The following is a 22784-nucleotide window of genomic DNA, read 5'->3' as shown; positions in this document are numbered from 1 at the left end:
TGCAGCCCGGAGCTCACACACCCAGGAGACAGTCCTGGGCAGCAGCAGGAGACGGGCAGCACTGCTCCCCGAAGCCCACTGTCCCTGCTGGGGAGCGGGCGCCCTGCAGCAACGGGCCACGCTACGGCAGGGGGATGGCGAGGGTGCAGAGCCTCAGGAAGCAGCTGCGCGCCGCTGGCGGGCTGCAGCCACGGAAGCACGAGACGCTCGCCCCGTGGAAGGAAAGCGACGACCAACCTGGACAGCGTGTCGAACGGCAGAGGCATCACTTTGCCGACAAAGGTCTGTCTAGTCAAGGCCAAGTATGGATGTGAGAGTCGGACCCTAAAGAAAGCTGAGCGCAGAGGGATGGATGCTTTTGAACTGTGGTGCTGGAGAAGACTCTTGAGAGTCCCTTGGACTGCAAGGAGATCCAACCAGTCCATCCTAAAGGAAATCAGTCCTGAATATTCATTGGAAGGACTGATGCTGAAGCTGAAACTCCAAAACTTTGGCCACCTGATGTGAAGAGCTGACTCACTGGAAAAGACCCTGATGCTGGGAAAGATTGAAGGTGGGAGGAGAAGGGGACGACAGAGGATGAGACGGTTGGATGACATCACCAACTTGATGGACATGAGTTTGAGCAAGCTCCGGGAGTTGGTGATGGACAGGGAGGCCTGGCGTGTGTCCGTGGGGTCACAGAGAGTCGGACACGACTGAGCCACTGAACAGCAACATGCAGCGACATGAGTGAACCTTAGAAATTAAACACAAACTGAACAGGGCGCGTAAGGTGTCCGAGTTCAGCCAGGGCAGGGGGCCTGGGTTCAATGCCCGGCCAGGGCACCAGATTGCACGCTGCAACTCGGATCCTGCGTGTGGCAACTAAGGCCCAGCGTAGCTAAAATCAAAAAGAAAAAGGTGTTTGCATTAAAAAGAAACAAGCAAGGGAATGAAACACCAATTTTCAGACACTCGCTGGGCACTGGCCACTAGCCCGTCTGTAAAGCCGGGGACGTCACCTCGCCGCCTCGTGAAGGGGGTGGGGGTGCGGGAGCCCGCAGAGCAGGCCCGGCACACGGCGGGTCTCCACCCACACTGGCCCCTGCCTCCTCTGCTCCACATACAGTCTCGGGAGAAAACCCCAAGCTGTCTTGGTGCTCACGATCTTCGCCTCAGAGACCCTTCTGCACGTTTGATCTGTATTCCTCCTCACCAGCGTCCTCTGCGTAACCGTGGTTTATTTTCTACCTGAAATTAAGTCTAACATCTAACAGACCCTTTTTCCTTCCAAACAGTGAGCTGGTCTGTTGGGTCCCCACAAGAGGACCAACGCTCCGACGTGGCACCTGACAGCTGTGTGGAGCTTCTGGAATCCACGGAAAAATGCAGAACCTGGGCAACCCAAGTCTAACCTCTACTGAAACGGTAACAACTGCGTGCTTTTAAAAAGCGAAAGGGGGGCTTCCTTGGTGCCTGCACGCTTACTCATCATGTCCGATTCTTTGTAGTCCCGTGGACTGCAGCCAGGCTCCTCTGCCCACGGGATTCTCCAGGTAAGAACACTACAGTGGTTAGCCATGCCCTCCTCCAGGGGGCCTTCCTGACTCACGGGTTGAACCCGGATCTCCTGCATTGCAGGCAGCTTCTTTACCGTCTGGGCTCCCAGGGAAGCCCAGCTAAGCCCATGCCCCACGGCTCCTAAGCCTGTGCTCCAGAGCCTGTAACTACGAAGCCTGTGTGCTATAGAGCTTGTATTCTGCAACGAGAGGTCACTGCGATGAAGACCAGCACAGCCGAAGTAAATGAGCACCTAAATACAAAGCAAAGGAGCTCAGCCACGGTGGAGCGAGCTGCTTCAGAATCGAGAGCAAGGGCTCCCCTGGTGGTCTGGCGGCTAAGACTCCGCACTCCCGATGCGGGGGGCTCACGTCCCGTCCCCAGTCAGGGACCTAGAACCCACGAGCTGCAACTGAGCCTGGGGTAGCTGAGGCACTTTACGAGAAAGGAGAGCCCAGATTCCTCTAAGATGGGAGACGCTGGGCAGTTAATGTTAGGAAGTGGGGTCTCTCAAAGCTTTGGAGACATCAGCAACTGACACCAGCTCCAGTCAGGAACCCCTTCAGAAAAGGCAGAAGGTAGTCGGCGTTTCTCAACCACAGGGAGTCAACGGAAGCGACCTCAGAGCAAGCGCGCACGAGAAACGGCTCCTCTGCCCTGGACCAGGGCCAGCTCTGCACACTGAGGCCCGCAGGGGGCTGCCCCCCATACGTGGGTACTGAGCCAACGCTCCTTCCTACAAGTTCAAACTCAGCTACGATGCCAGGAAGGGGGCAGGGGCAGAGGCTGGACTCCGGCCTCGGTGTCCCCGCCCAACCCGTGCGGTCAGAGCAACGCCCCAGGCAGGGGAGGCCTTGGGCAGAAGCCATCTGCTGGAGGTGGGCGTCCAGCTGGCCTGACCGTGGGCCCTCCGTGAAGGGTCAGAGATGGGCACTCCGTGAAGGGTCAGAGATGGGCCCTCCGTGAAGGGTCAGAGATGGGCCCTCTGGGGCCGTGCGGCTCAGTTCCCAGCAGAGGACCGAGCCCAGTCCTGGGGGGGCCAGGCCGGTGGTGGCGGCGGGAACCCTGCCAAAGGGGCTGAGCCCCCTGACACTGTGGGGCCAGGATGACCACAGCCGTGTGGCGAGGATATAAACACACCAAGGTGAAAATTACTCAAAGTTCCACAAGGCGGTGTTGAAAACAAGTTCTGGGGCGACGCCGTGTGGAATGAACAGAACACCTGGACCCGCTGGCTTGAATTTAAAATCTGACTTAAACAGCACAGCCCTGCGTCCTTGCTCCGGTTACAGAAGCTGCGCGTAGTCCCAGCGGATTGCCTGGGAAAAGCCAGGGAGACGTCAGTGGAGGCGGGCGTGGGCCCAGGGACAGCTCGGGATTGGGCGTCTTAGACGGAACCCGGCCTCCTGCAGGATTTCGACTCCCTGGGGCCCCCCCAGAGCGGGCGTGCCCTCCTCGGACTGTGGGCAAGATGAACCAAGGCCACCAGGTCAAGTGCGCAGGTCTGGGTTACGCACAAAGTGGACGGCAAATATTAGCTGTGGAGATGACAAAACCAGATTTTTTTTTAGAGCAACAGGAGCTTTCCTGGTGGTCCCGTGGCTGGGAGCCCATGTTCCCAACGCGGGAGGCCTGGGTTCAACCCCTGGTCAGGGGACGACTAGGTCCCGACTGCTGCAACCAAGACCTACCACAGCAGAACAAATGGTTTCTAATTACTTTAAAAAATGTTTTAAACAAAAAAGCAACAAAGCAGCCCCGCCCTGGCCAAGCAGCAGTAAACGTCAGGTCCAGCCTCACTTCCGAGACGGCCGAAGGGAAACGGTACCAGCTGCCCTGTGACGCCCTCCAGGGCACGTACATCCTTGGAGGAAAAGAGCTCAAGTTCTGAGGGACGCCTTCGCGGTCACCTCTGATGTCTTTGATGACCCACACAGCCACGCGGCCCCTCCTGAGGCCCCCGGGGGCCCCTGACCTGTCTGCGCCGATATCTCAGCCGGCATGGCCTCCTGGCTCCTCTTGGCCAGCCCGAGTCGTCCCAGACAAGACAAAGCCACCTGCTCGGCAAGGACTGTGTTCTCTGCTGGCGGACTTTTGTGGGGACCCCCAGGGGCCTCACAGAGGGGCAGAAGGCCCTAAGGGAGGCGGCCACAAGCGCCCCTGGCCAGAGCAGTCGGGGACTGTGACCAGACTCCTCGCTCAGCCAACAGCCTCATCTCCCATCCAGGGCGTGTGTGTTAGGACGGAGCCGGGGAGGAAGACTGTCCTGCAGCTGACGAGCGTCCTCCAGGGCCACTGAAGGAAGAAGGCAGCAGCTGACCCTTTCGACTGGACCAACACGTCCCGCTTGCCTGCTAGGGTCCAGTCTTGGCTAGGCTCTGCGGCTCTGGGAGGAAGTGACATTTCACGCAACATGTGGAATATGTGAATTATTTCCCCCACACTGACTTATAACTTGTAACTGTGATTTACGCTGCATGACACCCTCTCGGGGTCGAGTCGGAGTTCACGTTGCTCTCAATGGCAGGGCGCTGAGGTCGTCGGCAATCTCTGCTATTCTAAACAACGCTGAGATGAACAACCTTTCACAGATGCTTATAGCGTCGTTAGGGTAGACTTGCCAAATCAGGATGTCTAGGTTGAAAGATACGACTATTTCGGGGAGTCCTCATTTATAGCCTCGACAACGCTCTCCGACTCGAGAATTTCCGTGGTCCCCAGCCCAGCACGGAAGTGCGGATTCCATCACATCAGCTCAGGGAGTTACAGCTCTGTCTCTATTTCAGGAGGTATCACAAACCCACGTTCTTCCCATTTTGGTTCTTTGCTTCCAGGTGAAAACCCTACAGAAAGCTGCTGTTTGGGGCTGCAGAACACGCCGTCAGATGGTTTTCTCTCCTTTTTTAGGGCAACTCATTCCTCGGCCTTTGGTAGGGAGACACCACGGAGCATGTGCCTGACCCGAACAACGGCGCGTAGGACAGCCGAGGCTGGGCGAGCCGGGGTCCTGGCTGCTGGGAGGACTTCTGGGAAAGCTCGAGCCGCATCAGGCGCACCCAGAGGGGGCGTGACGGAGAGCCTCCCATCCCAGGGCCGGCAGGTTCCCCCAGACCACCCTGCGCCTCCTGCTTCCCGTCTCCCCTCATTGCTCTGCGGGAAAGAGGAAGCCAGTTCCTCCACAAACCCTCCTGACTTTAGGCTGCAGCGTGATTGTGCTGTTCAGGATTCAGCATCACGGTTTCAAAGCCCATTTTCACGGGATCTTTCCCGGGCATCAAACTGGTCTCCTGCATTTGCAAGGAAAGAATCCGCCTACCAACACAGGAGACCCAGATTCAGTCCCTGGGTGGGGAAGATCCCCTGGAGAAGGAAATGTCCACCCACCCAGTACTCTTGCCTGGAGAATCCCATGGACAGAGGAGCCTGGTGGGCTACCGTCTATGGCGGTCGCAAAGAGTCAGACACGGCTGAGCAACTAACGCTTTCAAAGCCCTTCATTTCGAACGAAGGTCTGGCTTTTTTTCTGGGCTCCTGAGACATCTCACAGCAGAAACCCCACACGCAACAGCCTTCTGTGCCGAAGGGTAAGGACAGGAGGCCAAAGAGGATTCAAAAGCAGAACTGTGCCCTTAAGCTCAGAGGCGCCGCACCCAGACAGATGCTAGCAGCGCCCTCCTTATTTCAGAGCAGACAGCACAGGACAGAGGCCCGGGCAGACGGACCGTGGCGAGCAGAAGGGGCCGGACAGCACCTGGTGCTGCCCCGCTGGCGGGTGTCCGTCCCCGGCCGGACAGGGAGTAAGCACCGTGTGATCGGGAGGTTCTGCTTGCGTCTCTCACCCTCTCCAGAAAGAGGCCGAGGTTGCAGCTTGCTGGCCTGGAACGGTTTGTTCCCTCTTCTGTCTGCGGATGGTCCAGGCTTCCATCACGGACACTTGGAGCGACGTGCTTTCGTCCCCCAGAGCCCGCCGCACGAGCACCCCTGGACGGCAGGAGAAAGGGGGTTCCCACAGCATCCACGCGCAGACTCGACGGCGTGGAGGACAGCGAGACAGAAATTAATTTCTCCCCTAATTGACAACAGCTTGAAAAAAGGTATAAGGATGCCAGGATTCGGCATATGGGCTATGGAAACACATCTCGCCTCGGAATTTTCTTTTTTTTTTTTTTGAGCTGTTACAACAACACGCGTTATAATGTAACCAGCTGAGAGGCAGTTAATGGTGTAGCATTTTAGAAATAATGCATTCTCGGGATTTCATATTTAGAGGGTGTATTTGAAAACATCCTCCTCTCCACCGCATAAATAAGAGGGAACAGCATGACAGTGTCGTAGCCGCGGCTCTCAGCACCGAGCGAGGCGGCCTCCCTCTCGCAGCAGCGGCGGGACGGCTGGGCGGGCCGGTCCCCCGGGCTCGGCCACCCCTCCCCGGGGTTACGCTCCTTTTCCATCTCATGAGCGGGCGGGGCTCTGCGTGAGGCCAAGTGAGCCAGAGTCGCCCAGAAAGGCCAGACTTTCCCCCAGATCTTGGTGGAGGCTGAACACACACACAGGAAGAGCCTGAGCTTCACAAACAGGCAGCAGCTGCAGGGCGGGAGCGGCTGGGACAGAGGTTCCAGGACGCAACGAGCTCGAGAGATAAGCGTCCTCGACAGAGAAACAGGATGCGCAGCCAATTCCCAACAGCGCTGCAGGCAGACTCCACCAGGCCAGCAGTCCCGTGGGCGTGGAACTTCAGGAAAAGGTTTAATGTTAAGAAAACAAGATTTCATAGAGGGTCCAAGGGATGGGCAACCATAGGTCAGATCAGGCTGAGTCCCGACCTGACCTGGTTTCCACAGATACTCCATTTTTAAACTCCGTGTCCTTAGGATCGTCTTTTTGCTAGCCGGTGGATGCGACGGGCTCTTGTTCCGACACGTGTTCTCCCCGGCTCTGTGAGCGCTCGACTGGCAGCATTTCTGGAGGAAGACCGTGAACGTTGGCGCCAGGTCTGGGTTTGAATCCGGCTGCGTCTGGCGGTGAGCTCGGATGTGGACCTGCCTCACGGCCGTGGTCCTGATTCTCCCCTCGGTGAAAATCGCCCCGATTCCAGCGGGCACTGCTGGGCGAGTAAACGAGGAAACAGGCCCCCGCGCAGCCGCGTCGCCGGCCGGCAGTCACTGCTCCTCCTTCGTGCCTCGTGTCGGCCTCACGGTGGCGAGTCCAGGAGCAGAAGGGCTGTCCAGGGGTGCCTGGGTGCCAGCAGGGGTCCACCCTCTCCCCCACGGCACCCCTCACCTGTGCAGCTGCTGGGACCCCCTGCCCACCCCGCCCTTCCTGCTCAGCCCTGCCGGGGAGTCGCACCCCAGCCCCGCACTCCAGGCTCCCTGACCACATGCGCTCTAGCCCCGGGCCTCTTCCAGCGCAGGGGTCTGCACACCACCCGCCGGGTCTGCGGGCCTGCGGGGAACGTGCGTCTGCTCCTGCCCTGCCTCTTCGTTTCTGCCGGGAGGGGTCTGCAAACCTGAGGGGCCCTGCCCCAGGAGGGAGTGACCTCGGGGTGCGAGCGGGTCCCGCTGCTCCTCCTGGGGCCCCCGGGCACCTCCCTCCGACGCCCTGGGGCCGTGTCCCCAGGCCCCCGCGCTCCGTCCTCCCCCGGCTGCAGGCTCCACACACGCTCCTTTGGGATCTCTCCCTGCCCCACCGTGGCACTCAGCCCTCCTCGTCCTGTGTGCCCCCCAGGAGGCCCCCCGATTCCTCCCTGTGCCTCCGGGGCCCAGGACCGGCGTCGGCAAACGACGATGCTCTGACGGCCTCACCCGCAGCGCCGCACCCCGGAGACGGGCTGTCGGGGCTGCAGCCTCGAGTCCCAGCCACACCTCAGGGAAGCAGGGACCGCGGGGGGCCAGAGGTCGGGGTCGCTGACGAGGGGCTCCCCCCAGGTTAACCGGCAGGCCCACAGGGACTGAGAGGGGGTCTCGAGTCCAGCCTGAGCGAGAAAGGCCCTCGGGGCTTTGCTGTGGAGAAGGCCTCTGAGACAAGGGGGCCAGCAAGCTGGGCTGGGCCCCGTCTAGGAGTCCAGGCTCCGGCCAGCACCCGGCCTGCTGGGCGGCCCCGAGCAGGACGCTCGCCCTCTCTGGGCCCGGCCCCTTCCCCAGTGCAGCCCAGGACACGGCCCCCAGTCTGCGCCCGTCAGCTTCCACTCGCCTCGCTCACACTTCACACCTGCAGAAGCAACTCGGGGAAAAGCAGAGGAAAGAGGAAAGACCAAGGGCCCAGAGCACACCCCAGGGGCGGGGGTCAGCCCAGGGCCCAGGGACGCGGCACGGACAGCGGTCCACTCTGGGCTCGGTCATCTCCACACACACACAGAGAGACAGACACAGACACGCAATCACATATACAGAGACACACACACAGAATACCACACACCCGTGCACACACTCACGTACACACACAGACACACAATCATATATACACACACACACTCACATATACACAGATACTCACACACACAGAATACCCCACACCCGTGCACACACTCACATATACACACACAGATACACACTCACATATACAGAGACACACACAGAGAATACCACACACCTGTACACACACACACTCACATATACACAGATACTCACACAGAATACCATTCACACATACATATACATATAATCCTATACACACAGACACACACAAAACCACACACATGTACACACACAATCATACACACATACACATACATATACACACAGACACACACACACACACCACACACCGCCACACGCATACCAGCACACACACACGCATACCACACAGACGTGACACCACGCACAGACACGCACGCACGCAGCTGAAAGAACGCGCCGCAGAGTGGGGGTCTCTGGGGGTAATCAGATTAAGGTGGTTTTGTTCTGGTGCCCTTCTGTATTTTCCTAAATGTCCACAGTGAACTGGTATTTTTGTCACACCGGGCGAGGGGGGAAAGTTAAGGCTGTCTTATCATTTTTTGAAAAATCACACTCATCCATCGGTACAGACACATAAAGCCTGAAAACAAAGCCAGCAGCTCTGCAATCATATCCGCTCCTGAGAAGCGCCTGTAATCGGAGCTGGCGCGTTCGGGCGTGAAAGCGGGGGGCGAGGTGTCGCGGGCTTGGAGACAGGAGCCGGTGGGGGGTGGGGAGGGAATGGCAGTCGGGCTGAAGGGCCCGTAATGGAGCCACGAGGCGGCTGAGGCCTGCTCAGGGCCATCAGCACAATCCCCTAGGCGCCACCGGGACAGAAAAAGCAATTATCAGAAGCCGCTCCACGAGGCGCTTTTTATTTCATTCTGCCGTCTTCGCCTCTCGGAAACACACCTGTGGGCTTGCCCTGGTCCCTTCTGGGCTGGCGGGGAAGCGGCCCCCGCTCCCCCTGGCAGGACCCGACCCTGCTCAGGACTGGATACCTGTTCACTACTTACTCTGACCACATGCAGCCCAGGTGACACCTGGCCGGGCCTGCACCCAGGCTCCAGAGGTCTCACAGCTTCCAGAAACCCCACTGGCCAGCGACCAGGGGACGCCTCCCCAGCCTGACACCCGCTGCCCAGACTCAGGAGCCACCAGCCAGACGAACGGCAGGCACTGAGTCAGCACGGCAGCTGAGCGGCTGACTGGCCGCTGTCTCACTGGCCCGGGTGGGGAAGCCTGGCTCAGTGTACACCTGCCCTCAGACGCGGCGGGGCCCTGGCTGGAGGCTCGTCCCCCTGAGGTGGACGTCTCAGTGTCCCAGCCCAGCGCCGGGGCATGGCAGGCCCCACACTGGCACGGCCGCAGATGACACCAGGCCCACAAGCCCTCAAGTTATTCACCGTGAATTACAAAGCACGTGAACAATGGTGGTGACTCACTGGAAAGGCCTCTGATGCCGGGAGAGACTGTGGGCGGGAGGAGAAGGGGAGGCCAGAGGACGAGATGCTTGGACGGCATCACCGACTCGATGGACGTGAGTCTGAGTGAACTCCAGGAGACGGTGAAGGACAGGGAGGCCTGGCGTGCTGCGGGCCACGGGGGCGCACGGCGCCTGAACTGCAGCACACAGCGGACGAAGCCTCAGCCCTGCTCACCCTGATCCTGGGCCGGGGGACTCCCGGAGCTTTCTCCACAGTCGCACGCGGGTCTCCACCTCCAGATAAGTCTGTGTTGGGCTCTTTCTGTCCATAAACAGGACTCCATTTGGTTCCCTTGACAATATGCCTTGGAGGCCTGTCCAAAGCTGGAATCACAGACCTCTCTCCTTCCTTTCAGGGGGCCTGCACGTGCCCAGGTCTGGACCAGCCACCCCTCCAGGAGGGCGCCAGGGCTGTTCCCGCCTCTTCACTAGAGCAGGCTTGCACCCCCGTCTCGGGCTTCCTCCTCCCTCTCCCCACAGCCATTAAGCCCGCAGAACATGGGACTGTCGAACAGCTTTACCTTTCTCGCCTTTCTTGTCTTAATCTAAAAAGCAGGCACACTGAAGCTGCTATTTTTATCCAAGAGGAGAAAATCTCCTTCCATTTACTTGTTCCTGTACCCCTGATTGATTTTTCTGAGTCAAAGGCCTTATATTTAAAAAAAAAAAGAGGTTCCCTACTTTTGCATAATAAAATAAACATCAGATTCTCACCAGCAGGAAAAGAATCGATACAAAAATGGAAGACTCGCTATTCACAGAAAAGTGCAAAAGGAACCCGGACAGATCAGAAAATACAAAAAAGACCCACGAAACAGAAGCAGGGGCGTCAAGCGGCAGGGAGCCCCTCCCGAGGGGCAAGCCCAGCCCTGGGGAGGTGCACTCGCTGCCACACCCTCCTCCTGCCCCGGGGGACGGCCTGGGGGTCAAGCCTGAGTCCACAGCTGAGTCTCCCAGCCGGAATAGATCCCTGGTTCCAGCCACATTCCCTGGATTCTCGAGCTGTGTGACCCAACCGGGTCGGCGGCCAGGCTCAGCGCCTGCAGCTCAGTGAACCGGCGCCAGACGCCGTAGGGCCTGGGGTCTCACTGTGCCGCTTGGGAGCCTGGGCAAACACCGTCAGCTCTCTGCCACCGCCCTCCTCGCTGGAGGTGCCAACAGCAACAAGGGCAGCGTGCGGTCCAAGGCAGGAACGTTCCTTCTGCAAACGAGGTGGCCTGGAGCCGCCGACGACAGGGCCGCGGGCATCAGGGCGGCGAGGAGCCCGTCCCCAGACGCGCAGGTCTCGCCACGCCCAGCAGGGCCCCCGACACCCTGTCCTCAAGGATGGGGCGACCTCTGGCGTGGAGGCTGGGGTGGGCAGGCCCGGACCAGTCTGGACCGGCCAGCACCGGCCAGGCCCTGTCCTCCCGGAGGTGGCATTCCCATCACAACCACCTCGCGGCCTCTGGGGCTCTGCCCAGCTGCGCACTTGGCTCCAGCCTCCTGGGCTGCAGGCCCCGCGCCCCACAGGCGAGAGCTCTGCCTGTGGCCCTTCCAGCCGCTGGGGTGGAAGGGGAGCACGCCTGCCCCTCCCCCACGCCCCGGCTTCACCCCACTTCTCTGCGCTTCCTCACCCTGCACTTCCCCCCAGGAACCCAGCCCCAGCAGTGACCTCCGACCCCGGGGCCCGCGCACAGCGCTACGCAGCTCCCACTGAGCTCCTGGGATCCCCTCGAAAGGGGAGGCGTCCAGACCAAGGGAGACAAGCTGCCCGTTTAGGGTTCACTTTGCTCCAGCGCCGTCAACCATTCGGCGAGCCTTCTTAAGCCTCGTGCTGGGGGGAGAGAAGGCTACCTAGAAACACAGTGCGTCCACCGTGGGGTCTCCGCTCTGCACACACATCACCCTGGCTTCCCCCCGTCACCCCCAAACCCCTGGCCACCCCCCAGCAACCTGGCCCGGGAGAGGAGACCGCAGCCTCTGGTCACAGCTGGCTGGCTGCACTCTGCCACCTGAGGGGGTTCACCCTGCAGGCCTGGCAGGGGGGTTCCTGCGTGGTGCCTGGGAGGGGGTCCTGGGAGGGGAGGGCGGTCCTGGGCGGGGGTCTCGCCCTCATTCCCCAAGTCCTCCTCGGCCTTGGAGGAGACCAAAGGGAGGGACTGTGGAAAAGGGAGGGGTTTTCTGGGCAGGCTTGTCCGGAGGCTTTCACGTGTGCGGACCAGCACCTGTGTTCACGCACCGCATGCCCTTTAAACCAGAACATCCCCGACGAGTCTCGCTCTCTGTCCCCAAACTCGCCGGAGCCCGTGGGAGCGCCTGAGCAGGAGAAACGATGTCTCACGGGGTGCTCACCCCCAGCCTCCGGGGGGCGGTGGGCTGCACCACTCGAGGGCCGTCAGACCCCGGTCAGACCCCAGCCGCTCTCCCTGCCGACACAGCCCCAGCCGCGGCCGGGGGGTGGGGGCTGCCCCAACGTTGCTCAACCTCAGCGAGAAAAGCAGAAGGCAAAACCCAAATTCAGACAATTTCACTTCCCACGAGCCGTGGTGACCCGGGAGCCGGGGAAAGCCCAGAGTCAGCAGCGGGCTCACGTGCGCCGCGCTCTGTTCTCTGCAACGGGGGGATGGCCGTTGAGCAAAACTGGGGGTGGACGTACGCGAGTGCAGCCCCACGCAGTGCAGGGCACTGTCCTGGCCCCCGGCCTGCGTCTCAGCCCCCTGCCGCCCTGCGTCTCAGCCCCCTGCCCACACGCTCACACGACGGCCAGGCGTGGGTCAGAGGGCGCGTGAAGGGCAGGTGCCAACGCGAGACGGCAGCACGGGGCGGGAACATGGGACACGGCGCCTGCTCAGGGCGGCCGCCAGCGCCGTGACTCAGTGCAGCTAGGGCTGGCGGACTTGTGGGGTGTCAGTGTTTCCAGAGCAAGTCCCCCCCCGCGAGCCTCCCGTGAGCCCAGACCTCTCCATGGGAGGCAGGGTCACCCAGCTGCATCGCTGGAACTGCCCTCACTGATACAGGATCGTACCCTGCCCACGAACCAGTTAATATTTACCCGATTACTTCTTTACACAGGGACTCACATCTCTCACGACTGTTAATGGAAAACCGGTCCCTTCCTGGGAACAGAGAAGCTGGCACAGGCTGCTGTCCGCTTGCCAGCATCCACGCTCTCCCTTCTGGGCAGTGACCTAACTCCTGGAGAAGGGAAAGGCCACCCACTGCCGCATTCTGGCCTGGAGAATCTCCATGGACAGAGCCTGGTGGGCCACAGTCCACAAAGAGTTGGACACGACTGAGTGACTAACACTTTCACTGTTTTCAACCCCAATTTTATTCAGATCAGCTGTGAAACCAGCTGAAGCACTCTTTAGCCACAGCCTCTCTAGCAGCTTTGCAATGGGTGTGGCGACATGACTAAGTTCTGTGAAGTGAAAGTCGCTCAGTCACGCCCAACTCTTTGTGACCCCAAGGACTACACAGTCCCTGCGATCCTCCAGGCCAGGATACTGGAGTGGGTAGCCTTTCCCTTCCCCAGGGACTGAACCCAGATCTCCCGCACGGAAAGTGGATTCTTTGCCAGCTGAGCCACCAGGGAAGCCCCTGACTAAGGTCTAGGCATTCAGATGTAAGAGGAAATCAGCAGATGAAACCAGAGAGAGGGGAGGCAGGCGGCCTTTCTAATGCCTGAAATAGAGACACGATGTGATGGCTGGAGCTCCAGCTGCCTTCGTGGACCAAGAGGGACACATCTCTCCGGCAGGACAGAAGCAAGCTGGTTTCCTTATGACACAATAGAGCCATCATTCCAGGGTGGACTGTCGTTCTGTCACTGAGAAGGGTCAACTCTTTGCCACCCCACGGACCGCAGCCCGCCAGGCTTCCCTATGCTTCACTGTCTCCCAGAGCTTGCTCAGACTCGTGTCCCTTGAGTCAGCGATGCCGTCCAACCATCTCACCCTCTCTCGCCAGTGGTCTAGCCACGTCCTGCTCCTTCGGTGCTGATGCTGAAGCTCCAATACTTTGGCCAGTTGATACGAAGGGCTGACTCCTTGGAAAAGACCCTGATGCCGAGAAAGACAGAGAGCAGGAGGAGAAGGGGTCGACAGAGGATGAGATGGTTGGGTGGCATCACCGACTCGATGGACATGAGTCTGAGCGAGCTCCGGAAGATGGTGGAGGACAGCGGGCCCTCGAGAGCTGCAGCCTGTGGGGCTGTGGAGTGACTGAGCGACAGGCAAGAGGCCGGGGCCTCTGGGCCCGAGGTGGCGCCGCACCCCGTGTCGCCTCTCGCACGCCGTCTCGTGACGCCCATGCTCTTGCTGCCCTGAGGCCCCCCTGCCCTGGCAGTCGCACCCCCTCCTGGTCTCTGCTCAGCTGCCACCACCTCGGGGTGGCCAGCCTCCCCGGCCCCACCACCCACCCCAGCCGATTTTCTCTCCCTCCCAGTTACACGCTCTGAAGTCACTCATTTCCATGTAGGGTCTGAAGGGCAGAGCCGGTGTGAACCTGGAGCGGCAGTGCTGGGATGGACGCCGAGGTCCTCTGCACACACTGACGCTCACTCCCAGCCCTCCCGAGCCCCGGCCCTGGCGCTGGACACAGAGCCCCCGCCTCCCTCCGCAGCCCTGTCGCTGGAGACAGGAGAGCGGAGACAGCTCTCAGAGTTCCTTTTCTCGCTCGCTCTTTAAAGGGGGCCTTGAAGTCGGACGCGTTTGATGGGGAAGCCAGCAGCTTCACCGTGATGCTAAGTCACTGCTAAAGGGGAACCGGGCAGACGCGCCAGCTGCAGGGGAAACACCCGGCCGGGGTCAGGGGTCGCGACGCTGCCAGCCCGCCACTGAGACCAGCCCACGTCTGGACAGCGTCCACACCTGTCCCCACACAGACGTGAACCAGAGCCTCAGCGTCGCACCCCGCACACCGCGTGTCCAGTGAGGGTCAGCCCACCCCCTTCAGGCCTCGAGCTCGAGAGGGACGTCCGTGTCCACCCGGGCCACTCAGCAGTCTCAGCACAGGCCGCTCCTGCCGGCAGACGTCAGAGCACAGGGACGGTGCCGAACGCTCCACCAAACACTTCGAGCCCGTGCACGAGGGGGGCCTGGCCGGCCCCTGAGCTGCCTGGGCCTCAGCGCCTCCCAGGGACCCTGGACTCCCTCGACCTTGAGACGAAGCAGCACACGTGATTCCTCTCCTTTCGTGTTTTATTTTTTGGTAAAAGACACAGTTTCCACCAAATAAACTCTCTCAGCGGTTTTCTGACCTGGCGCATCTGCACGGCAGTCAGGAGAGGAACCACCGCGTTGCGGCGGCACGGTGACCCGGCCCCTCTCCAGGACTCTGGGGACTCAGGGAGGGGGAGAGCGGCCCCCTCGCCCACGCTGACGGTCCCCGCCCAGCTGGCTTTCTGGGCTGAAGGAGGGGAGCACGGTGGAGCGGGGGCCGTCAGCCTCCACGCAGAGCAGAGTGGAGGGGAGGGGAGGGGCCGCCCACTTACTGCAGAGTCTGCGCCGGCACAGTGACGGACCATCCCTCAGACGGGCCATCCCTCAGACGGGCCCATTGCTCAGATGGGAAGACAGGTTCCGGCAGGTGAACTGACTCGTCCCAGCCACACTGCCAGAAACACAGGCCAGGCCCTGAGCCAGGCCCCTCTGCCTCCGTCCAAGGGCGTTGCACAGAGCTCATCCTGGCTGGGTTCACGCCACCACTGACACCCTCCTGGCCCCCCGCCCCGTGGCGCCCAGGGGATGGAAACGCAGCGATGCTGTCTGAGGACTCGGGGGTGGGAGGACCATGTTTCTGCTCCCAGGACTGACTCCGACACTGTCGGTCCCTGGGTGGAGCCCGGTCCCCCTGTAGGAGTCAAGCCTCTCCCAGCAGAACCCTGCGAGGGGCGGTAGGAGGCGGACATCCCGGCCCCCACCCAAAATCAGTTCTCTGGAAGTCAAGACCTCAGCAAGGGCAAGAACACGGGGGCTTGGCCCAGCTGTCTCTCCCGCCAGGCTGCGCAGCCTTCGGCAGGTTGCTCCCCGTCTCTGAGCCGCCTCACAGCCACGCCGCCTGTTGCCAGCACCCTGCTGCCAGGAGTCAACGAGGAGCGACCCGCGGAAATCGTGACTAGCACGGAGGTGACGGCTCTCCCCCAGCAGGAATGCCTGAGCCGACTTTCCAGCCCAGATTTCTAAGCACGCACATGATTCACCAGCCTGAACTTGGGCAAACCCACAGAAACCGTGGTTTTCCATCAGATGCCTCGAATTCAGCAGACATTCGGAGACCTTGCTAGGTGCAATGTTCTGGGCAGGAGTTAGGAAGCCTGGGCCGTTGGCCACTGTTGGCCTGAGTGCTTAGAGTTGGGGGGCACGTCTGAGGCTGACCACACTGAGAGGGGGCCTGCAGTCGGGGGCATCCCCAGCCAGGCCATGACCAGCCTGCCTGCTTCCTGGGGTTCCCCAGGCAACGCCCTTCCTCCCCGACGCTGTGTCTCGTTCGGGATGCTGGGCCGGTTGGCTGGATCGGGAGGGGTGAGAGGCTGGGGGTGTCTGTCTCCAGCGGCAGGGCCCCTGCTTCCCGCCCTCTGCTTCCAGAACCAGGAGCTCCCAGGGAAGCTGCTCCGTGGTGTGGGGCCGCAGACTGCACCCCGACTTTCACGCCGGTGGCACGCTTGGTCTGCGTCAGTCCGGCCCACGCTGCAGGCCTTGCTGGTCTCATTTTTCGCAGATGAAGAAACAGAGGCCCGGAGTGGCGTAGCACACAGTCCGTCCAGGGCCGACCTCGGGCGCGGCCCCCGGCCACCTTCGCCCCCCACCCCCGTCCGTCCTGCAAACTCACTTCTCTGGCACGGCCTCTGGGAGCCCAGCGCTCCTGTGTGGACTTGCCTGCCCTCCTAGGCCAGGCCTCCTCCTTGAATGTCCAGGGGCTAGATCACGAGCTGTTCTTGGCCTGAGTCTCCCCCGAGGTCCCCAGCAGCCTCGGACTGCTCCCTCTCGCCACTCACGGGACATTTAAGGGAGGCCCTGCCCGGCTGGCTGTGGGATGAGGCAGGGTCCCTTCTTCCAACAGTGGAAGTCACGCACAGAGCAAAACCCAGCAAAGGCCACAGAGCCCCCTGGGCAGGGGCGCGTGTGTGCAGCTGGGCGTTTATCATTGCAGGCTGGTGACATGCATAGTTAAAAATCGCCCCAGAGGCCCATGAGGCCTCCCGCCTGCAGCAGGGGTCGTTTCCCAGGGTGCAGGGGGGTGCCAGCTGCCCCCCTCTCCTCCTCCCGCCCCATCCCTGGAAGCATCACAGCCAGTTATTTTTAGCTCCTGGCGGCAGGCGGCCGGTCACATGCCGCTTGAGCTCGCACTTCAGAAAGGCTGCATCTCAGAGGTGGAGGCAATGCCCCTCCCCCGGGCTCCCTCCCCCCACTGCTGTGGGGCACGTGGTGTAGCCTCCCCTCGCCCACACCCGGGGGACAAGCAGCAATGCTGCCAACCTGGCCCCCTGAGCTTGCAAATTTCTTTCAGCAGCTCCCTTCCCCCGGCCATCTGCAGCCAGAACTATTTCTACTTTCAATTCACTGAAAGGTCAGCAGGCGGGGACGTGTGGGGGACCCAGTCCTGGGAACCTGGGGTCTTGGTGCCAACCTGCAGATCAAGGTGAGACCCTGAACCCACACCTGCACGCCCAGGAGGCGGAGATGGGTCCACTGCGGCTGCAGCTTTGTCGGGGACCCAAAGCCCAGGGGCTACGACCCCTCCTTCAGCTTCAGCCATGAGCCTTCAGGGGAGGAACTCCTGCCGGCCGCCCTGGGCCCCGCGGGCTCTCAGTGCGGGTGGCAGTCACGGGCACCCTGCGCCAGGCACCACCCTCTGCAGCCCCAGCTCATGAGGAAGGGGACCTGGGACCCTGACCACTCCATCTGCTGCTGAGACGGGGGGCTGGGGCCTGGGCCCGGGCCTCCCCTCCAGGCCCCATCTCTCACCCCGGCCGCGCCGGGGTCCTGCTCTCACGTGCGCAGGAAGAATCTGCCGGGCCACAGACACTAGCTGGGGGCACGTGCCGATCCACCCGGCTCAAACGTCTTCAGGAAAAGACCCAGTATTTGCAGATGGGAAAAAATAACCCAGAGTAAGTGTGACCCGAAGCCAGGCGCGTGGCAGACACGACCGGCCAGCTGAACAACAAGCCAGCTGCAGCCTGTTCCAAGGCAGAAGGCGTCTGCGGGGCCTCCCTGGTGGTCCAGGGGTTAAGAAACCACCTCCCAAGGCAGGGGACACGGGTTCGATCCCTGGTCCAAGAAGATCCCACGTGCCACGGGGCAACCAAGGCTGTGAACCACAGCTACTAAGGCTAGGCGCCAGAGCCTGCACGCCACAACCTCGGAAGCCCCTGATCCTCAGCAGAAAGTGAAAGTGAAAGTGAAGTCGCTCAGTCGTGTCCGGCTCCTTGCGACCCCACGGACTGCAGCCCACCAGGCTCCTCCACCCAGCGAAGTCACTCAGTCGTGTCCGGCTCCTTGTGACCCCACGGACTGCAGCCCACCAGGCTCCTCCACCCAGTGAAGTCGCTCAGTCGTGTCCAGCTCCTGTGACCCCACAGACTGCAGCCCACCAGGAAAATCCCCATGGGATTTTCCAGGCAGAAGCACTGGAGTGGGGTGCCAGAGAGGCCCCCAAATGAGAAGCTGGCGGACCACAGCTAGAGAACAGCCCCCACTCAACTATGGAAACCCACACGCGGCAGCAGCAAAGAGCCCAGCCCAGCCCTTAAAACTCAAATTTAGACGGTGACCCGGGGACCAAGCGCGCTGTAATGAGGTTGACCTGAATGCCCGCCTTCCCGACGCCAGGTCAAACATGACTTCCGTTATCTACACGTTGCCATCAGGTCCTCGAACTGTTTTCCAGGTTCCTGGGCTGTGCACAGAGCATCCGGGGGGCTGAGAACTTCCTTTCTGGATTACCCCCCTTCCTTCCTAACACAGCAGCACCTGCAGGCAACTCGACTTTTTCCTCTTCCAGCAGGTGACTCACTGGAACACCCCGGAAACCGCTTCCTCCAGAGGCAAGGACTGGGGTCTGTCTCCTCCTTATCAGAAAGTCTCGGCCACGTGGGTGGTTCTCAGTCCCTCGGGGGAAATTCCTCTTGAAAGGTAACCAGGTGGCAGGTTATCAGGCGGCTCCCGCCCTGAGATGAGAAAACACTGGGCTTCCAGAGCATTCCAAGCGGCTGTCACAGCCCCTCCCAAGGAGCCCTGCTCAGGACTCAGACCAGAACTTGCTTCTAACCCTCAAAAAGGCTGCCAGCTTGCCTCCCCACCCGCGTTCGTCTCCTGCTGCTATGCATGAGTAGATGAGGGCACCTTCCCCAGTGAGCGCTGTCTAAATATCTTTAGAGATGGAACCAGCAGTGGGTAAAGACAGGATTGATGCTTTCAAACTGCGGTGATGGAGGAAGACTCCTGAGAGTCCCTTGGATGCAAGGAGATCTAACCAGCCCATCCTAAAGGAGATCAGTTGTGAATATTCACTGGAAGGACTGATGCTGAAGCTGAAACTTCAATACTTTGGCCACCTGATGCGAGGAGCTGACTCACTGGAAAAGACCCTGATGCTGGGAAAGACTGAAGGCGGGAGCCGAATGGGGCGACAGAGGATGAGACGGTCAGATGGCATCACCGACTCGATGGACATGAGCCTGAGCAAACTCTGGGAGCTGGTGATGGACAGGGAGGCCGGGTATGCTACAGTCCACGGGGTCGCAGCGTCGGACACGACCGAGTGACCGAACGGCAATGACGGGAAGCCTGCAGACCCGGGCAAAGAGGCTGCTCTGTGACAGAGACACCCGTCGAGGGCGACACGGAGTTGGACCAAGAAAAGCAGGGAGGGTGAGCCGCCTGCGGCCGAGGATGGAGACTGGCCCGCTGGTCTGGGGGCTGGACCAGGAGGCTCCATTCCTGAAGGTCATGTCTGGGGTGAGGAGGGCTGGGGTCTCCGGGGCGGGGCGCAGCGTGGATGATTACTGAGCATCCATCGTGCGACCGGCAGCTACTGCCCCGCGTTCCTTCCAGGTAGATGCTGTGAGTCACAGGAGGCTCTCGGAGGGTGCGCGCCCCACCCAAGGTTTCCAGTCATGTCCTCTGACGCTTCTCCCCATGATGAACCCCCAGGGTGAAGACCGCCCCCTTTACCCCAGGGACAGTTGCACCAGGCCCCGGGGGACCCCGGAGGCTCCGCGGGAGGTCCCCCACCTTTCCACAGCCCACAGCCCAGCACAGACCTCACGCGGGAGGTTTTCGGACCCCATCTGCTTATAGGAGATGCCCAATCTGCCTCCTGCACAGATACAGCGCCCCTGCCCAGTGCTAACAATGTCGACGCTGTGCCTTATTTAGAGTACATCCTAGGAACTTCCCTGGGGGTCCAGTGGCTAGGACCCCACACTCCCAATGCAGGGTCGATTCCTGCTCCGGGAACCAGATCCCACAGGCCGTAACTACGAGTTCGTGGGTCGCAACTAAAGATCTCACTTCGCTGCAACGCGAAGCCTTCAACGAAAGTAAGTAAACATTAAAACAATTCAACTCTACAGAAGAAACACCAGCAGTGACCGGGTGCCTTCTTGGAACCTGCCCAGTTGAATCCGAAAACCTGGGGGCTGGCCAGCGTCTGCGTTTCCACCGGCCTCCCAGGACCCTCTGCCAGCGACAGGAACCCGCCCTCTGTCCATCCGTCCCACAGCCGCGGGCACCCTCACTGCGGTTGTTACCACCATCAGCTCCAGCTCACTGATGAGCAGATTCCTTTGGGGCTCAGCTGGTAAAGAGTCTGCCTGCAATGTGGGAGACCTGGGTTCGATCCCTGGGTCAGGAAGACCCCCTGGAGAAGGGAGAGGATACCCACTCCAGTACGCTGGCCTGGAGAATCTCAAGGACTGTATAGCTCATGGGGTCACAAAGAGTCAGACACGACTGAGCGACTTTCACTTCAAACAGAGACTCACAGAGTTTGTTTTTATGCAAGAAAGAGGCAAGTCCGAGCTGGCAGGTCAGGGACGTGTGACATGACTGAGGACGGAGCAGGAGGGACCTCTAAGACCTGGACGCCACGTGGAGGCGGCTGGGCCCCCTCCCGCACCCAACAGGCCGCAGCGGGCTCGCCCGTCCGTTGGGGCCGGGCCCCGCGACTGTTCAGGCATCAATCTCGCTTTCACATTTACTAAGTAAGGCAAGAAAAAGAACAGATGAGTCAAACTTTGCAAACAAAGCCCATGACGCCAACTGCCAGAAGCGCAGAACTGACCCCAAGAGTGACCGTGACTCAGAACTGCCCCCACCAGGAGGCCATGCACCAATTTCCCCCTGGATTTCCCAAAGGCGGCTTCTGCCTGGGCAGGGCCCCACCCTGGGGGCCAGGCAGAACCTCCCCCAGGACTTCCTCTTCTGAGACGCCCCCGCCCCTGGCTGAGTTCTTTAAAAAGAAACAGACCAACTGCCTTGAACACTTTCCCTAAATATCTGGAGATAATGAATTCACTGCTGATCAGCGAGAAATGGTTCTTTTCTCCTTTGTCACTAAAGACAGGGCAACCCGGGTCCCGCCCCGCCAGTGGAATCCGGGACGCACGGGGAGCAGTCAGGGTGCTGCCCATGGGAAGGGCCCAGAGACGGAAGGGCACCCGCCGCCAGCAGCAGGTGGATCTGGGGCCGCCCGCCCCCTGGCCCCCCACTCCTGTTCCGAGGGGTTTCCAGTGAGTCACCGAGAGCAGCTGGTGACCGGGGCCGGCGTGAACGCGAGCCCGGGTTTCTCGGTGCCGCATTTGGAACAGCACGGATACTGCCAGCCTGTCCTTCCACCTCCTCTGCCCCCTGGAGCCCCCACCCCCGCCAGTACCCCCCCCCCCCCACCGGCCGAATCCTGGACCTCGTCTCCCGGGCTGGTCGCCCTCTGCTGAGGGTTCCTTCCTGAGCTTCAAGGTCCACGGCGTCTCATCTCGGAGCCCGGAGCGTCGCAGGCTGGGGTCTCGCTCCCCTCCCGCTCCTGAGCTACACTCCAGGGTCCAGGCCGGGACTCCCGCCGAAGGACACGCCCATGCCCTGTGTATCTGGGTTTCGCTCACACAAGCTCCCCTGCCTGGAACAGCGGTTCTCAAACCACAGCTGCTCATCAGACTCACCCGGGGGGCGTCTCAAGGGTCCCGACACGCCCGGCCACACCAAGAGATCAGTCTCTACGGAACGAGGGGTCCCGGGAGAGATTCCCCAGTGTTTTGGGGGCACCCGATGAGAACCACAGCTCTTGGTGACTGGTGCTGCCTCCACTCCCTTCCTCTCCTCTCAAGCTCCTACTCACCCCACAAAACCCACCATCCCGCCAGCCCCTGGCGCTGGGAGGCTGTGTACTTGCAAGAGGCCGAGCCCACCTGAGCACCTGAGTTACGGGCCTCGGGGCTCCTCTGCCCCAGCCTCGGCCGCCAGAGCCCACAGTCCTGGCCCTGCCGCGGGGTCCTCCCCACCCTGCAGACATGGAGACTCGCACGCGGGCGTTTTCTGCCGTTCACAGCGACTCTGGTCTCATCTACTCTGGGCCATACATTTCATTCCACAAACCTTGGTGATGCCTCTGCACTCTGCTCAGCAAGGAGGGGGCTGTGGGACCAAGGGCGGGACGACTGTCTCCACCCGTAGCCACCGGGAGCTTGCTGCCGTCAGCAGAAGGGAGAGTTTCCTCCGCGGATAGTGAGAACCCTGACGGGGGCTGCACACAGGGGCAGGGCCCGTGTCCACGCGCTCCCCCTCGACAGCACCTGACCCAGGGCTAACGCACGGTCAGGAACGTCCACCTGATTGAAACGGTCACCGCATCAGAACGTGGCGCACCAATAACCCTGGCAACGTCCTCCTCACCGGAGCTTCGGAAAGCCGAGGGGGACGGGTGAGATGGAGAGGTGCCGCTGTGAGTTAAACACGGCTCACAAAATACACAGGGTGGAGACGGTTGAGAAAAGCTCTGTTAAACGATGAGCCCGCGGTGTGGCAGGCAGAGGAGGAGGGGCGCCTGGAGGGTCCACGCTGCGTCCTCCCTGCTCACAGAGCCCGGTTTGGTCGGGATCAGCAAACACACAGAGAACAAGCTGGATGCCCCCCCACCCCCCGGTCGCTGCACAGAGTGTGGCGGAAGCACCGAGACAGGTCTGCTCTCCCGGCAGGAGCCCAGCCCGGCCTCTCCACCGCTTCCTGCATCGCCTTCCTGCGAGACCGCAGGCCAGAGCCAGTACCCGTGGGCATGAAAGCCACGTGCTAAGAGCAGCTGAGCAGAGCTGCAGACGCAGCCTCGGGCCGACAGACACAGCG

At 61.1% G+C, this 22784-nt stretch overlaps 1 protein-coding gene across 7 annotated transcripts in view; it reads right to left on the bottom strand.

Annotated features, from left to right (window-relative positions):
* MGLL (monoglyceride lipase) overlaps nucleotides 1–22784 on the bottom strand; it is a 116528-nt gene that overhangs the window by 26046 nt on the left and 67698 nt on the right. Inside the window, exons 1-2 of one of the 7 annotated variants that reach the window (XM_060402712.1) lie at nucleotides 13401–18770; nucleotides 12525–12639 (exon numbers count right to left, since the gene is read on the bottom strand). The exons of 5 other annotated variants lie outside the window; for them this stretch is intronic. In XM_060402712.1, the coding sequence (XP_060258695.1) occupies nucleotides 12525–12606 (82 nt within the window). In that variant the 5' untranslated portion in view covers nucleotides 12607–12639; nucleotides 13401–18770. Of the gene's footprint in view, nucleotides 1–12524; nucleotides 18771–22784 lie in introns of those variants that run through there. One more of the 7 variants, XM_042236706.2, reaches the window with a different exon arrangement.

Source organism: Ovis aries, chromosome 19, assembly GCF_016772045.2.
Source record: "Ovis aries strain OAR_USU_Benz2616 breed Rambouillet chromosome 19, ARS-UI_Ramb_v3.0, whole genome shotgun sequence".
Taxonomy (NCBI): domain Eukaryota; kingdom Metazoa; phylum Chordata; class Mammalia; order Artiodactyla; family Bovidae; genus Ovis; species Ovis aries.
This window is presented reverse-complemented; position numbering and strand designations above follow the sequence as displayed.